The sequence below is a fragment of the Chlamydotis macqueenii genome, chromosome 2 (genome assembly GCF_036417535.1).
Source record: "Chlamydotis macqueenii isolate bChlMac1 chromosome 2, bChlMac1.mat, whole genome shotgun sequence".
NCBI classification, from domain to species: Eukaryota; Metazoa; Chordata; class Aves; order Otidiformes; family Otididae; genus Chlamydotis; species Chlamydotis macqueenii.
In genome coordinates, this window is record NC_141557.1 from 20,995,016 (window position 1) to 21,011,281 (window position 16,266).

General features: G+C 38.0%; 1 protein-coding gene across 4 annotated transcripts in view; it reads right to left on the reverse strand.

Moving 5' to 3' along the window:
- Positions 1 to 13,160: 13,160 nt before the first annotated feature.
- The window catches only part of SLC39A12 (solute carrier family 39 member 12), a 34,978-nt gene continuing 31,872 nt past the window's right edge, over positions 13,161 to 16,266 (reverse strand). For all 4 annotated transcript variants that reach the window (XM_086741640.1, XM_010127565.2, XM_086741638.1 and 1 more), the window contains one exon: positions 13,161 to 13,680. In XM_086741640.1, the coding sequence (XP_086597766.1) occupies positions 13,552 to 13,680 (129 nt within the window). In that variant the 3' untranslated portion in view covers positions 13,161 to 13,551. The remainder of the gene's footprint in view (positions 13,681 to 16,266) is intronic.

Here is a 16,266-nt window from a genome sequence, read left to right on the forward strand (position 1 = left end):
CTGGGAGAGCCCAAATAGAAACAGATCTTCTTTGTAGCGATATCCAGTGCATAATAATGGAGTAAACTCTCCTGCCAGAAAATAGCTATTAATTTTCTTTTCTGCTATCTTGCATCTGGCCCACACCATAAATAAGTGGTTAGTATGAGGTACAGTATTCCTAAGAATGCATTTACTACCACTTTCATTATCTCCAGATTTTCTTCAGGCTATAAATGTGTTCTGAGGGCAAATGTGCAATACACAGGTAGGAGTCACTTCACTAAAAATGTTAGCATTTTCATATGACTTATGCTATCAACTGTTATTTACTATGATTTTATGAATATGATTTTATATATCTGACCTAGAAAAATTACAACATTAAAAAAAACCCAACTAGTTTCTATAAAGAAACCATATCATAAATTTCTGGTTTATATTGTTTATAACTAAAAGATATCAAGAAACAATATCTAAAAAATTCCATGGAGAAATCAAACTGGATTACAAAACAATGAGATTAGAATGTATTTTATAGTAAGCCTGCTAACCTGTGTCATACTTCTTAAGGAAATAGCATTTTGAAGTTTTCACATTAAATAAGTCCTCTGATATATTATTTGGGATTAAATATTATTAAAACATAGATTTCCTTGGGTGAATTGGAGTTGTTTGCAATTCCATAGATGTTTACAGCACAAGAAAGAGATTGTCTTTCATATTACCACAGTAAAATATGAGTCTGAAGGCAAATAAAAGAGATTTCCTGAAGTAACTGAATGTTGAACAATTTGGGGAAAAGTCAACAGGAGCAAATATTGCTCCAATAAACCCACTGAATATCCTCCACTTTATCTTGTAGCACCTTGTGAAGTGCTAACTAGTTGTAGTCACTCGATAAACCTTTGAGAAAGCATATGACCGAAGCACCAAGAGTACTTCAAATGGCACAGAAATGTATGTTTGTGAACTTCCAAAGAACTCATTTCACTCTCAAATAAATTATTATTTCTTAAAGAAATAATTTATTTTGGTTTTCTACAGAACAAGTTGGGCAGGTAACCACAATTACAACTATAAATGCTGAGAAGTTTTTAATAGCAAGAAATAAGCAGTTACATTTTTGTTGTGGAGGGATAAATGTAGAAAGTGATTGCAAAGAGGTGACATTTTCTCTTTTTCTTTTAAAGTTATCTTACAATTTCATTTATCTCATAATTTTCTAGACCAAAGCAAAACATCTTTTTCTTCTCCTGCCTGGATAATTATGAAGTTAACTGGAGACATACTACCGAGCTGAGAAGATGGGAGACTATAAAGCAAAAGCAATTGGAACTTACATAGTGTTTGCTCTTTAGTCTACAAGATACAAACACTTACAGCACACAAGTCTTCACCAGAGGTTCAGCAAAATCTTGATCTTGCTACCATATTTTAGACAGCATGTCCCCTTTAGGCTTTAGCCAGATTAGATGTGCCCAATATGATTTTTAAAACATTTTTTATTTGAATTTTGATAACTGGAGTGTTGGTTTGGATATTGTAATGTCTGAATAGTGATGCAGAATCTTGACTTTCCTGAGTAGGAAGAGAGTAGCTTGGAGTTGCTTATTGAAACTCAAACTGCTGTTAAAGCTTTGAACGTCAGGGTGACTTTCTTTTAGCTTACTTTTCAGAGGATATAAAAGCTGTATGATCAAATGACCCATTAATCGGTTTGTCCCTGGCTTCCTCTCTCAACTAAATTTGCTGGAGTTAGAGATAACTAAGTTGTAACACTCCTTATGGAAAGACTAGACTAGGTAGAGGAGCACTACCCCGAAGATTCCCTTCACAGAGAAAAGCGGGCCAAACTCAGCTGTTACAATATGGGCTGAAGACACCAGCGGGCCAAAACCTGGTGATGCTTTTCTCTCTCAGCTTGTGGAGGTAAGAGAGCCAATTTCAATGTAGGAGTCAGGCCTGAAACTGCTAGAGAAATGAAGCAGGAGCTCTGAAAGCTATTCTAATCAAAGGGTCTGTGATTTCTAAAATTTGAGTTAAATTAAATTATACAATTAAAATGCATTGAGATCACCTTTGAGATACGTTCAGTTCATTACTGTAGTTCACTACTCATGTTTACCTTTAATTTCTTCCTGATTTCTCTCAAGGCAATCTCTGGAATGCAAGGCACTATTGCTTTAACTGAGGATGCATTTGCTCAGATAAAGAGAAATCTTAGTAACTTGGCATCTTAAAGGTTATGTTCCAGAGCTATGAACAACTTTGGAAAGACAAGAAGTGCTATCCAAATATAAAATTTTATCTGATGGGCACGTTTTGTGATTAACGAAAGTGTCAAAAGCTCCTAGTACAGTCAGAACTGTGCAGTGCAGGAAACCGGTTAAGTTTATTGATAGCAATTAAACTGTTAACTTAGGAAAATAAGATGTTGTTCTTTGAATTTGAAAGCTTATTAGTGAACCAGTGTTTGGGTACTTCACATATTCACATAGCTTTGGCAGAAACGGAGATGGCTGGAGATGATAAGTAGTAAGTAGAGTTTGCAATTTTTATTTTTTTAAAAAATGCTTACTTGTTTAAACTTTTAAACATAAAATATCTGTAGCTCTAACACTCTTTGTGCAGCATAAACTCTACTAATCTGCAGGGATATGGACTAGCTGGGAGTGTTAGACAGGGTGAAATAACTGCAATATCTGTCACATCTCTCCTTCTCCTCCCTTCTCTAGAGTCTGTAGCAGTGTTTGCCAGTGAGTATTGGACACGGTGGGGGCTGTAAGGCTGGATGGAAAGGACAAAGTCAGGGTAAAGTTGCTGTATGTCATATCCTTGGACTAAAAGCTTGTGTTTGCTTTCCCTCTGTAACTCTAGAATTCGTAGACTACTAAGATGTTCGGAGGAGAAGTTAAGCAGAGCCCAAGCACCTAGTTTAAAAGTTGCAATCCTGGAGCGTCTGCTCATTTGGTGCATAATTTTTAGAGGTACATAAGCACACAAAGTAACTCCCATTTGACTTGTAAGCTCCCTAAAGTTTAATTTCTGTTGCAGTCTGAGCAAATCAGAATGTATCTTTTAAGGATTCAGGATCTAGAAACTGAAGTATTTCCTGAGGCCCAGTCAAGGCATGCTTCAAAATTGCCTAATGTGTGAATTGGCCTCCAAAAAAAAAAAAACTAAGCGAGGTCACTGCCTTTCTAAAGGTGTTTGAGAGAGAAACAGAGATCCCTATCCTTATGCAAGCTGTTAACTTTGCTGGGGTATTGGCTTGTGCTTTCTTCAGGAGGGGGTTGAATTCCCTGTCTCCTACTCCCCAAAGGGCTATGCTTACATCACTCTTACTGGCCATTCTAAGGAGTGGCACTCCTCTACTCACATTAGCACCCTGTAAGAATTAATTTAAGATAGTAGGTCAGAGAGAAAGCAAAGAAGGAATATGACTTGCCTGAGCCTTCTCTTCTCCAGGCTGAACAGTCCAGTAGCTTTCTCAGCTACTCGTCCTGCACCAGATGCTCCAAGCCCTTACAAGAGACTTACAAAACTGGGAGGAGTGGCTGATACACCTCGGGATGCTCCAATACAGGCTAGGGACCAGCTGGAAAGCAGCTTTGCAGAAAAGGCTCTGGGGTTGCTGATGTACAAGTTGGACGTGAACCAGCAATATGTCCTTGCAGCAAAGAAGGTCAAAAGCCTCCTGGGCTGCATTAGGCAGAGCATTGCCAGCAGGCTGAGGGAGGTTACCCTTCTGCTCTACTCAGCCCTGGTGAGACATATGTGGAGTGCTGGGCCCAGTACTTGGCTCACCAGGACAAGAGAGACATAGACATACAAGGTCAGTGAAGGTTCACAAAGATGGTTAAGGGCTTGGAGCATTTTCTGTACCAGGAGTAGCTGAGAGAGCTGGGACTGTTCAGCCTGGAGAAGAGAAGGCTCGGGGGCATCTTATCCATGAGTATGGATACCTGAAATAAAACAGTAAAGAAAGTGGAGCCAAATTCTTCTCAGTGGTATCTAGTGATAAGACAAGAGATGATGTGCACAAATTGAAATACAATAAATTCTTCTTAAGCATAAGACTTTTTTTTTTTTTTTTTTTTTTTTTTTTTTTACTGTGAGGGTGACTGAGCACTGGCACAGGTTGCCCAGAGAGGTTGTGTAGTCTCTATCCCCGGAGATTCTCAAAACCTAGCTGGACATGGCCATGAACAACCTTCTGTAGCTCAGCCTGCTCTGAGCAAGGGCAGTTGGGCTAGACAATCTCCAGAGGTGCCTTCCCACCTCAACTCTTCTCTAATTCTGTTACTGTCCAGCCCAGTGACCAGTTTATTTCTTGTGGACTCCAGTCTTTGCTCCAGGGACTGTTTCTGTATTTGCATTTTATAGGCCCTGGTGAAAATGCATAATCAGTCTCTGGAATTGCGACTAGCTAGTTTCATGCTAGCTTTTGACTATTCTGACTTGCCATGCGGTTTTATAAAAATTGGCAGAACAACCTCCTTCAGACACTCTCTTAAAGAGAAGAGTGACTGCATTCAGATCTTTGGCAGATAAAGCGTGTATTCTCAGGAGAGGATTAGATCTGGTTCCCTATATCCAGATAAAGAATTATCTCTGCAGTCTCAAAAGCCTCTAAGCTGTAGAGAGAAGGGTTAGATTAAGATATTTTGCTACCTTTTGCATTAGCCATCCCTAGAAATGGCTGTACAGGATATTTGGGGCTTTTCACTGACAATTCTATTCTCTGCTACTGTCCTCATGCTCTCTTCCAAAGTCTAATGCAGCGATAAAACTGTGCATCTAAGGATTGTTATATCTATCTACTGATAGACAAATTGAACAACTTACCAAGCCCTAGGAGTTACTTGAAGCACCCACAAAGGCTGCTTAAAACTCTTGGGAAATCCTTGATTTTTGAACTTTCCACTGAACTCTTGTAGAAGTCTTTCTGTTTTTTTTACCTTTCTGCAGAGCTCAACTGAAGGGATAATGTGATAGATGAGGCATGGAAAAATCTCCTTTGGGAAGGAATGCTCTTCTTCATTAGATTTTCCCTCAGAGAGCTTGATCAATTATTTTCTCATTTAAGTAGGTAATATGAAACACTGTATAATTAAAGTGAAAACAGTAGATGAGTGTGTAGCCAAAAAGCAGAGGTAAAGAGAAGCAACCTTGTGCCAAAAGTGTTACGTTGTCCCTGATGATTATTATCGACCAGTCACAGAGATATCAAGCACTGCTTCTTCACTGTCACTGCATGGATTTTATTCTGTCTTATTTGTCTTAACTTCTTAGAGCTAAAAATCACAAGGACCCATTTACACTGTAAGGTGCATACCACGTCATTTAGAATTTTACTTTCAACTCTTCTTTCTTTTCCCTCAGAGCAGATTAATTATGGTAGAAGTATTTGCAGCAGCCTATCTGTCACCAGAAAACAATAACATAAGGCAGCCAGAACTGTAGTGGTTGACTTACTGGAAGGGTATTATATGATCAGGTTAAACCTAACGAATTGAATTTGCTTCTATTTTGTTAAAAATCGGTTCTACAATGGATTAGCTAACTAAACGTCATTGCGGTGACTGAAGGATGTAAACCAGATACTGATTTGTTGAATATGTTTGTAGAAGAGGTGTTTATATCTCAGATTTTAAGCAGACATAGGGGATAAATGAACATGCAGTGTGCTTTTCATCAAACATACTGCCTAGGAACTTCCAGTGCTTGAGAAACGGTGCTGGTTGCCAGCTGCATTTCAGATGATTTCCTTATCATGTAGATCTCAGCAACAGAGGCACTCTGCAGACTCTGGTTTTTTTGTTACAAGGCATGCACAAGCTCATGTTTTCTTTTGTTTAGAGTAGTATAAAGCAGAAATTGTTGCTTTTAGTGAAGTTTCACCAGTATTAAACTAACCAAAAAATTCAGAAGTAGTTTATGCATTCATCTGCTATGAAGTAAGTCTCGCCTTAGAGAGCAAAGTCTCAATCTGACATCTGATGCTATTTTGTAAACATGAGTATAGTGAACAGGAATGTCTCTTCTGCCAGGACTGTCTGTTTGTTACCACGTGAAACACCAACTTCGCTGGGGAACAAGCTTGACAATTCTTTGTTGAAGGTGGCCATTTCTGAAATAAGTAGGACATAACTGCAGAAGAGAGGAAAGGGCCATTTTACTACGCAAATAGTAATTTTCAACATACAAAAAAGCAATTATTGAGAAAGCTAGGAATCTGAAGGTTTGTTCTTACTATCTGGAATCTAGGATATGTCTTGTGTTGCAAATTCTGGAGGAGGAGGGAAAGATACAAAATATCTCTTATATGACACAGATACAAGAGTATCCAAAGCGACTCTTGTTAAGGCTGTGGTTTACATTCACATCAGAACTGTAACCTGCAAGAGCATATTGCAAGTTTGTATTTACTTCAGACCATGAGGAATTTTCAGTTTATATTCCCTAAATCAAATAACTATCCATTATTATAAACTATTTTTCTATGTCTTTGAATGTAATACTAGTAGGCTGTAAAAGTGAAAGTCGTTAGCAATTGTTCTGCTGAGATTTTGCAAAAGATTAGGTACATGCCCAGTGTCAGCTAATATGTCTCAGCTGGGAAGTAATAATTTGAAAAAAGAGTGATTGAAGAAGTGCAGGAGATCTGATCACTTGCAGTCTGGTGTAAACTCACTGGTAAATTCCAGTGTTGGTATTTTCATTGTGCCATTTAAATATTTTGTTGGTTTTGGAGTTTGCTTTTTTTTTTTTTAATTTTAAAGCTGCAGTATGCTTTCTGATAGAAATAAAAAAAAAAAAAAGGAAAAAAAAAGTGGGTAGGAGCTGCTCTTGCTCTAGTTACGCTTTCTTAGAATTCAGACCATCCTTTCTGAGGTCTCTCTTGCCTATGATCCAACATACGCTGTAATTACAAAATGTCTGGAAAAAGATTTCTGACAAATTAGACTTTCTCCACCAATACTGAAACTTAACACACAGCAGAAATTGTATCGGGGAGAGAAATTAAATGAGAGGAAGGGAAGGAAACAAAAACCCCCACTTCACTCAAGTGCAGTATATTAGGATTACTTTTGAAAGACAGAGCTCATGAAGGGGAATCAAGGCTGAGAACGGAGGGTTAATTAAGTGCAATCCAACCTAAGAATTTTGATGGCATATTAAAATATTACATGCTAGAAAAGAATTTACAACAAACAGTCATGTGCTTTCTTAGTCCACCCTAATAATGCCAGAAACGCTATGCCAGACAGTCAGCTACTCTGTTGTCTAGACAAATGGCATATTCTTGCTAATTGCAAGTACAAAAAGCCAGATTAAAAAGTAGATTTCATGGTAGTAGGAAATGAAAGAAAATGGACTGTGCTCTCATAAGCTTTTTTCCTTCTCATTACTTAAGATGGAATTGAAATCTTGCACACAAAATTATACTGATTTTATCAACTATGAATATGTATTTTCCAAAATATATGGCTATGAACATATGGATCATATTTTAAATGCATATCTCAAGTTTAAGAGTTATTAAAAGTCATCTGTTTTGTAATATTTAAATTACTTCCAGTGTTAAAGCTCGACTTCTTAGACATTGTATTTTCCAGCAGCATTTGCAGAGGATTGTGTGGGTTTTGTCTTTACCAATGAGAATGACCTACAATGAGGAGGGGGTAATATTTTTTACATATTTGTTGTTTGTTTTGGCATTCACACTGTCATCTAGAAGAACTTTCTCCTGAACACTTCCTTGTTCTGGCTTTCCTGTTATGTATCTGTTTTGCACCATTTGTCTTGGAGTGAAAAGGGAGATGCTTTGCATTTGTGCAGGATGATGAATCACTAAGCAATTTACAGTGCATTGCCACTTGTATTCATTTACCAAATTACAGAGGAGGCCTTATTCTCCATTGCATCTTTTCCTCTGAAGCCTTGTGCAAAGTGCACAAAAAATTATACTTGGTGAGATCCTAGTGTATGACAGAATGATTTCTAATACTGATGGGACTCCTCATGTGGGTAGTACCTGGGAAAAGAAATGCACTCATGGCTGTAGCTCAGTTGTGAATGTCGTGTTTTCTGAATGATGCTATGCTGTCCTGGGCATACTAAACCACGGGATGTATATTGTCCACTTGCTGATAGTTACAGCTATCTTCTACTGTGCTGCTATACCATGTATATAGATGACTTTTGTTTGTATACTGAAGAAGTACAATACCCACCCACTTCTGGATTAGCATAGCAGCCATAAAGTAGGTGTACTCTTGCTCCAGAGCTCGTACTAAACCTTTGCATATCTCTTGTCATCTGTCTGGGATAGGTCAAGTTAGTTTCTGCTGGACCCTAGGAAAAGGATGAGGGAGAGTTCCCCAGCCAGCTGCAGTGCGACAAAATGATGTCACATACAGACATGTCTATAGCACTGGATTAGAGGTTGGTCAGCATTATCTTGGGCCAATATGTAAATGGTTGCTAGGCAGTTTTAGGTTGCTAGGTAATCCTGTGTCCTCCCAGCTGAGACCCTGGGGAGGAGGGACTCCCACACTGTGCTCCGTTTGGGTGCCCTGCGTCTGTAATGTGGAGGTGGACCACCCTGGCCACGACTACAGGCCTTGTCCTTTATTTCTGAGAGCATGGTGGTATGTTCCTCTGCAGAGAAGTGGCATTCCCGTGGGTCACCCTGACTGCTTGGGTCCTGTGGATTGCTCTGCGGCAGCTTGCACTCACAGGGTTATCAGCTAGATCACTTTCACCGTATCCTTCAGGTCCAAAGCCAAGACAACGTGAACCGTCTGAGAATTTACCCTGAAGTGAGCTCCTGCAGGATGATACAGAGACAACTACAAAACCCTTGATCCTTCTGCTACAACTGCTAAAGTGCTGCCCTGCACTATGCCCTTCCGGAGTCGCCCTGCCTGCTCTGTCTCCTGTCATCTCCACAAAAGGAAGCGGCACCAGCTCTCTGCGATTCCTGCACCAGGATGTTGCTCTGAGCTGCTGCCGATGGGAGCTTGGCAGTGACTTCAATGCAACCAGACATCTACACAGGGTCTCCCATTGTGCTCGGTCCGGTTATCAGAGACATAAAAGGAAGAAGGCATTTCTTACATTCTCCTACGTGACCCAGAGCAACAGCTCCACGTGTGGATTTTTTGTTCTTTGGGGGAGAAGGGATTGAAGGTGGGTCTGGTAAAATAAATTGCAGGACTTTTTGTTTTGATTAAAGCCATTGTGTAACTACCGCTTGTATTTTCTGTAGTCACATTCCTACGGCTACGCTCACAATAGAAGGCAGCTTTTTTTTTAAGATGAGAGGAAGACTTGACAAAAGGTTACAGTAAAGTAAGAAAAGCTAACAGTATTGATAAGTATCTCCTTATTATAAAATTATCAGCCTTAATCCTCATTTTGATCTAAACCTGGTTTTAGTTTCTATCTTCAGGCTAAAAATTGATACAATTGGTAATATGCTTTCTCAAATGCAATGGCAAGGTGAAAGAAAAACAATCCAAATATATATATGTGTGTGTGTGTGTATCTATCTCAAAACTAACTGCATTTTCTTCTATAAAAAAGGCATTTTTTGTCTCTGGAGAAATACCACATTCGTGCCTAAAGCATAAAATACAGTGAAGGAATAGATGACAATATTTAAAACATGCAGATGAGCTCCAGAAACCTCTAAGGGCATTAGCATAGCTGGCTGAAAATAAGGTACTATTTATCTTTGGAGTTACTGGGTAATGTGTAACATATACAGAAGAGAGAGGTACAAGGTCAGCTCTCTTATGCTTAGGAGCCCTGGTAGTTTGGAATTGTAAGTATTTTTTATGAGGCCCTCTGCTATTTAACTTCCAGGAAAAAATACCATAGAAAACATATTCTTTCAACCTTTCATTTTCTCTCTCATTTTCTGCGTAGGAAAGCAAGATATTTTCTATGTTTTTCATCTTGAAAGTGCCTAAAATCTAAGAATAGAAGAAAGAGAGAAATACTAACCAGCTTCTTCCAGAAAAATTCCCATATCTATAGATTCATATATTTTAGAGTTTCAAAGGAACATTATGATTATCTAGTCAGAACTGCCTGACAGGCTGTAAAACCTCACCAAGTAATCTCTCCATCAAGCACATAACATCTGTTTGAGTAATTGCATACTTCTTCGAGAGATACCCAGTCATGATTTAAGGACTGCAAGTGATGAAGTTCTGCAGTCACTACTCAGGATTTGACTTGATGAAAACATCGGCGTATTATGCTCTCTGTCTGTTAGGTTTGGAGGAACAGAAAGAAATACTTGGCTTTAAATAGAGCCTTGTTTGAACTCTGTATGAATAAACTCTACAGAATTTAAAACAAACAAACAAAAAAGAATGCTTCATAAGAATACTTGCATACTGCGTTCTCTTTTGTAAGGATGCAAAACCATGTTCTTCTATTCCTTTTCAAGAACATTGACAAAAAAGATGAATCCTGCAGGTGGATCTCTTTGGGTTTAAATTGATTTAGTTTTCTAATTCAGTGACCTATATGAATAGTTTCCAGCCTTCTATATGATGTATTGTTCCTAATAGACCATCTACTCTTGTTTTACTTGTGGTAATGCTCCACCTTCAGTATCTTTTTAAAGACACTAATGTCAAAAGAATTACAGCAGAGACACCAACTTTAAGCAGAGAAATAACTTCTCTCACAGGCACCGTAGGAATTCAAACTTCCATATGCTAATGAAACTTCAGGTGTTCAGACTTGACACCAGGGCAAAATGGTAACTGAACTGTTCACTTACACGGCAAATTTCTTCTAAAATTTTTTCAGCATTCTAGATTTTTTTACTGAAGATATTTTTTACACTGAGGGTGGTGGAACACTGGAACAGGTTGCCCAGAGGGGTGGTGGATGCCCCATCCCTGGAAACATTCAAGGCCAGGTTGGACGGGGCTCTGAGTAACCTGATCCAGTTGGAGATGTCCCTGCTCCTTGCAGAGGGGCTGGACTAGATGACCTTTAAAGGTCCTTTCTAACCCAGAAATAAAGACTAACAGGATCACCATATTTTTACCTGCAGTGGAAGCTATAGAAATATACTTGGTTTTTAAATGTGATCAAGAAATCTGATCAATATGTATGGCCAAAAGATGTCATTTTTGAACAGATGTGGATGCAATATGTTCACAGCTCATGTCAGAATGTGAACCTGTTCTTGTGTGCAATTTTAAAGTACCCAGTGCCAGAAATTGCTTGCCCTCTTTCAGACATATTAATAAATAATAGAAAAAATATTTCAGAATACAATAATATTGCTGAAATATGATCATGTTGGTAATCTTGTTTTCTGTAGTAGCCAACATTTAGCATACATAAACATTCAAGCTACAGCAGCTCTGCTCTTTGAAATAACAAATTTTTCCAATATTAATTTGCACCATCTGATACAAGAATAGATTTTGCTTACGTCCAGTGGTGTCCTGCTATTGCTTGAATTGACTGTCACAGCTGAAGGTCATGGAGTGACTCGGTGCCAATACAAACAGATTAAATACTGGGAAATCACTTTTAAAAAATCTTACCTTAATAAAAGCAAGCACAAACTCTTGAAAAATGTAAACTTTAAAAAGAGAAGCATCAGTCATGCTTTCTCAGCTCATCTTTCAAAGTTAAACCAACAGAAAAAGCAATCATAATATTTGCCCACCTAAATAAAACAAGCTAGGGTTTTACTTTGGGAATTAAACCAGCCCAGTTAATTTCTCTAGTCAGACAGAGGCTTCCTCTGTGACCTTGGATAAGTTGTTTGGGACAAGGTTTCTGAAGGTAAATGCCTAGATGTACATTTAGGTGTGCACTGAGGTATTTACTATGGATTCTTATAACTAACAGGCACTGAAAATGAGTGCATATTTACCTTTAAAATGATCTTTAAGTGTTTTTCGCAAGAGTAGTCTCTGGATAACTAGGGGTCCACAAGTCCATGAATAAACAAGGAAATTCAGAATCATTTTCACTTTAAATTTTGATTACAAGGTACACAGTGACCACAAAGCCTTTGGGAACTGATAGCACTCTATGAAAGTAGACTCTGTCCCCATCTGTAATGTGAGAATAATTCTACCTTCCCTAGGAGCTGTCAGATAAACACAGGACGCATTGTGAGACAATCATATTGTGTCATAACGTAGCCATAGTTCGAGCTTGAGTTAAGACAAGGAAAAGAAATATCCACTTGCTGCATGAAGAATGTTTCTTCTGTAACTTACTCTCCTAATTTCCATGATTCATCAGAGGAGGGAGAAAGAATGCATCTCAATTCTCATACAAAAAAATAGAAATTAAGTAGAGGGGAATTCTTACACCAAAAATTGATAGCGTGTATGTAGCAGAAATTGCCCAGTTGGGTGTTTCTCAGTACCTCCTGGAAGCTGCTCAGCACCTCAGAATCAGAGCAGAATTTGTACATTTGTTTCAGGCTTGATTCTACAATATTAAATTAAATGAGTCATCTCAATTTATGCAGAATTCGCCTGAAATCAAGAGGACTAATTGCACAAAAATCACTCAAGATAGAAGGAGTTGCAGTGAGGCCCCAAGAGAGCACAGCTACGTGCACTTTAGACAATTGAAAAGCTCTTTCCACAATGCACATTGCATGTGTATGAATAAGCTAATTGCTGCCAGGAAGGCACTGTTGGTGTTTATTAAACATGATGGCTCAGAAGCAACATCTGGCTCAAGGAATCCTTGATCTGAGGAGCCTGGAAGGGATATCAGGGAAAAAGAATTTAAATGTATTTATTGCAATAATTCATAAGCGTTTGCTATGAGCAACCATCAGAGGTGTGATAATGCAGAAGATGGTTACTCTGACAGCTACCATAGCCCAATGCTTGACTGCCAGTTCCATCACATACGTGAGAAACTATATTATAGTTGGGAAAGGGCATTCTCAGATTTCTAGATCATAAACTTCAACACTTACATTTGTAATTTTTAACCTGCCACAGTGGACCACTAAGAAATGACTATTGAGGATCTTTATGTTGACAAAGTAGGTAATGCAGATATTATAATGAGATTGCTGTATGCCATTTAACAGTTTAGTTTTGCTATACCTTTTCTTATTATAGAAACACATTTATTCATCGTAATAAGAGGCAACAAACTTTTCTGCTTTGAATTATTGAACTATGGTTAGTCCGCTTTAATTACTACATATAAAAGTCCTTTATTCTTTTTTTTCGATCAGACTGGCAGAGATCATTTAGAGCATTCAACTAGAATAGTCTCAGTAAAAACTAATCAAAAGCTCCTGTCAGTTTGAGCATGTGATCTGGTAAACTCAGTAACAAATAAAACATAATTCTAAACATTCATGTTTACAAAAAAAAATTACAAAATCTGAACAATAAGTTAATAAAGTGAAATAGTTATCTACTGTTCAGATATAAAAATCCCAACAACTTAATTTATATATCACTATAGCAGACATGACAAAATTGTGAATAATGCTATCCACTGTCATAAGTGGTACTTCAGGATTTCCAAAGAAAACTTTTATATTTTAATTTTCTGTTCATATATAGCCAAAAGAAAGAGGCAAAGCCAGCCTAATAGTAATCCAAGGTTCTGTAGGAGAAACATCAACCAGGGTCGCCGTGTCTGAATATGAGTCATTTCAGGAAGCTAAAAAAAGAATAAGACACCAGAATGAGAGCCAGATATATTCATCTCTGGGAAAAAAAAAGTCTTATGGGAAAACAAGACAAATTTCATTTAAGAAATACTTTAAAAATACTGGTTTCTGAATATAGCTATTAATCTGTAGCATGTTCTGTGCATTTTAACAACACAAATCTTGATAGTGAAATATTTAAATTAATCAAATTCTGCCCATTTTGGTTCTTTTACTAGCACCAACAAGAATGATGAGATTTCAAAATTTATTAACTTCTCAATAGTTTTTACTAATTTTATACAGCTGTCTGTAAGGAAATGCTTATTTAGTAAAATTAGTGATTCCGATTTGTGGGAGTAAACTAGTATGAGCTTTTTGTTTCATGACTATATATAGGGTCAATGATGCTCTTACTGAAATAACTGGCAACCCTCCTATTTACTTGGGCTTTAGTAAATGTGTCAGGATTTTTAAAATATGCTTGAAAAAATTGCTTTTACTATTTTTGCCTGTGAGTTTTAAATCACGTAAAGGAGCAGCAGCTGTTTATAATCATATTAAAAGCTATTTATGTTGACCTTCCACTGTACATGGTATCTTTTATCAAAGTTTTAAACAAAATGCATGTCTCAATAAAGCCTGTGAAACTAATGCCTCAGGCTCAGACTGTCTTAGTACTTATGCTTTGTGTATTATAGACACCAGAGGAGGCACTAATGACTGTTGATACTTTCACATCAGCTTTGGAAATAAATACAGAGTAGTGGCCTGGTCCTGACCTTTAGTTTTGGTTGATGTTTTTCTTCATCTATTTTTTGTGAACTTCAAAACAAGAGCGAGTGGTCCTGGCACTTTCACATCATGTTGCCTTCCTGCTCCACTCAAAGCCAGTGCCTGAATGAAGCGACTTATTTCCTCTGCTCTTTCCAGCCTCCTCACAGGAGCTGTAACAGCATCAGCCACTGGGAGACAGTGAAGTGGTGCTGACCAAGGAGGCTAATCGGCTGTGTTTACATCTATTTGCTATGCTTGTCCTTCCCTCTGTCAGAGGAGGGTCTCTGGGTTTGCTTCTCCTGCTCTGTTCTTCCTCTGGAACTTGGCAAGGGCCCAAAAGTGAAAAATCTGCCTCCGCTTTAAATTTTGCATAAAAGCAACAGGCAAAGCCAAATGTCTTAGATCTTCATAACAACTATGCAGTAGTTCAAATTATGGTACAAATTCACATCTCAGATATTGAATTTGTATTTAAGGATCATCAGAAACATTTAATCTAAAGCAAATATAAACAACTCAAAGTTCTGACATAAATTAAAATCTGAACTGACAGCTTGTAAATGTTCAGACTATGTGGCTTTTGTTCTGTATGTAAGTAAAAGCTGTTAATTAAGACCTACGTCTGAATCCAGGGTTCCAATCTAGACCTTTGGTCTTTTTAATTTATCCTTATAATCAATCTATTTTGTCCTCTTTCCCAGCGCATGGGTGAGCCAATTATCTAAAGATAGGAAACTTTTTCCCCTCCCACTGCAGAAGCTAGTATTTTCTTTTATCGGTATCAGTGACAATTTATGAATTACACACATGCACAGTAGGTTGCTAATACAGTTTTAAAAAGCAATTCTCAGCAGGTAGTAGCATTCCCATGTCCAGTGCATATCTCAGCTCCCTACACTTAACCAAGCGCACAGAACATTTCTATAGCCTTACCTATTGTGACATCCCTACTTCTCACTGAAAATACAAGCTGATTGCTGACACAGTGTCAACTATGGTTCCCCAGCTCTCTCTGAACTCGCCTGTACACAAATATATGTGGTACAGCAGAGAAATGCCTGTTGTTTAGGAAGCTGGCAGATGAATTAAGGGTAGATAGCACCACATCCAAGCTGTTGGATGCCATCACACTTGTTAATGCTTGAAGTCTGCTGGAGGCAAAAGAGTTACGGTTAATTAAGTGACTACTCTATTCCCACTTCAGCTCATGTTATCAGGAGCACACAAAAGATATGAAGAATTAGGAAGCACCATGCCAAAAGAAGGCATAAGGGGCTCTGAACCATGTGCTAGCTAACAGAGTTCTACCAAGCTAGGGCATATATGGCACAACTGCTGTGCTGCAACAGCCCAGTAAGTTACTTTTAAAATATCCCTTTTACTTCAAAATCAGAAAGATTTCTTCCTTGCTTCCATCTCCCTCCATTCAAATTAGACAGGAACTCTTTCTGGTCAGGAAGCATATAAAGCAGTACTGTTTGTACAATCACCCAGAAATGATGTCCCAGTCCTTGGGCTTTAATACAATGAACGTGATTTCATAAATATCCATAATGATGACTTCATAGATACTCATTAAGAAGGTGTTTTCCAAGAGGAAATGGGACATGTTTTGTCAATAAATCAGTTCATTAGGAGTGCGTTGGTCTGTTCCATTCAATATATTGGTTGCTCAAGTTTCAATTCAGATTAAATTTATGTTAAAGAAAAGGTATATTATTAAAGAAAGGATCTTTGGAAATAGTGCAAAGTTATGATTATACCTATGACCTCTAAACAGATAGCAAGTACAAAAAAAAAATCTCTATACTCCTCACAAA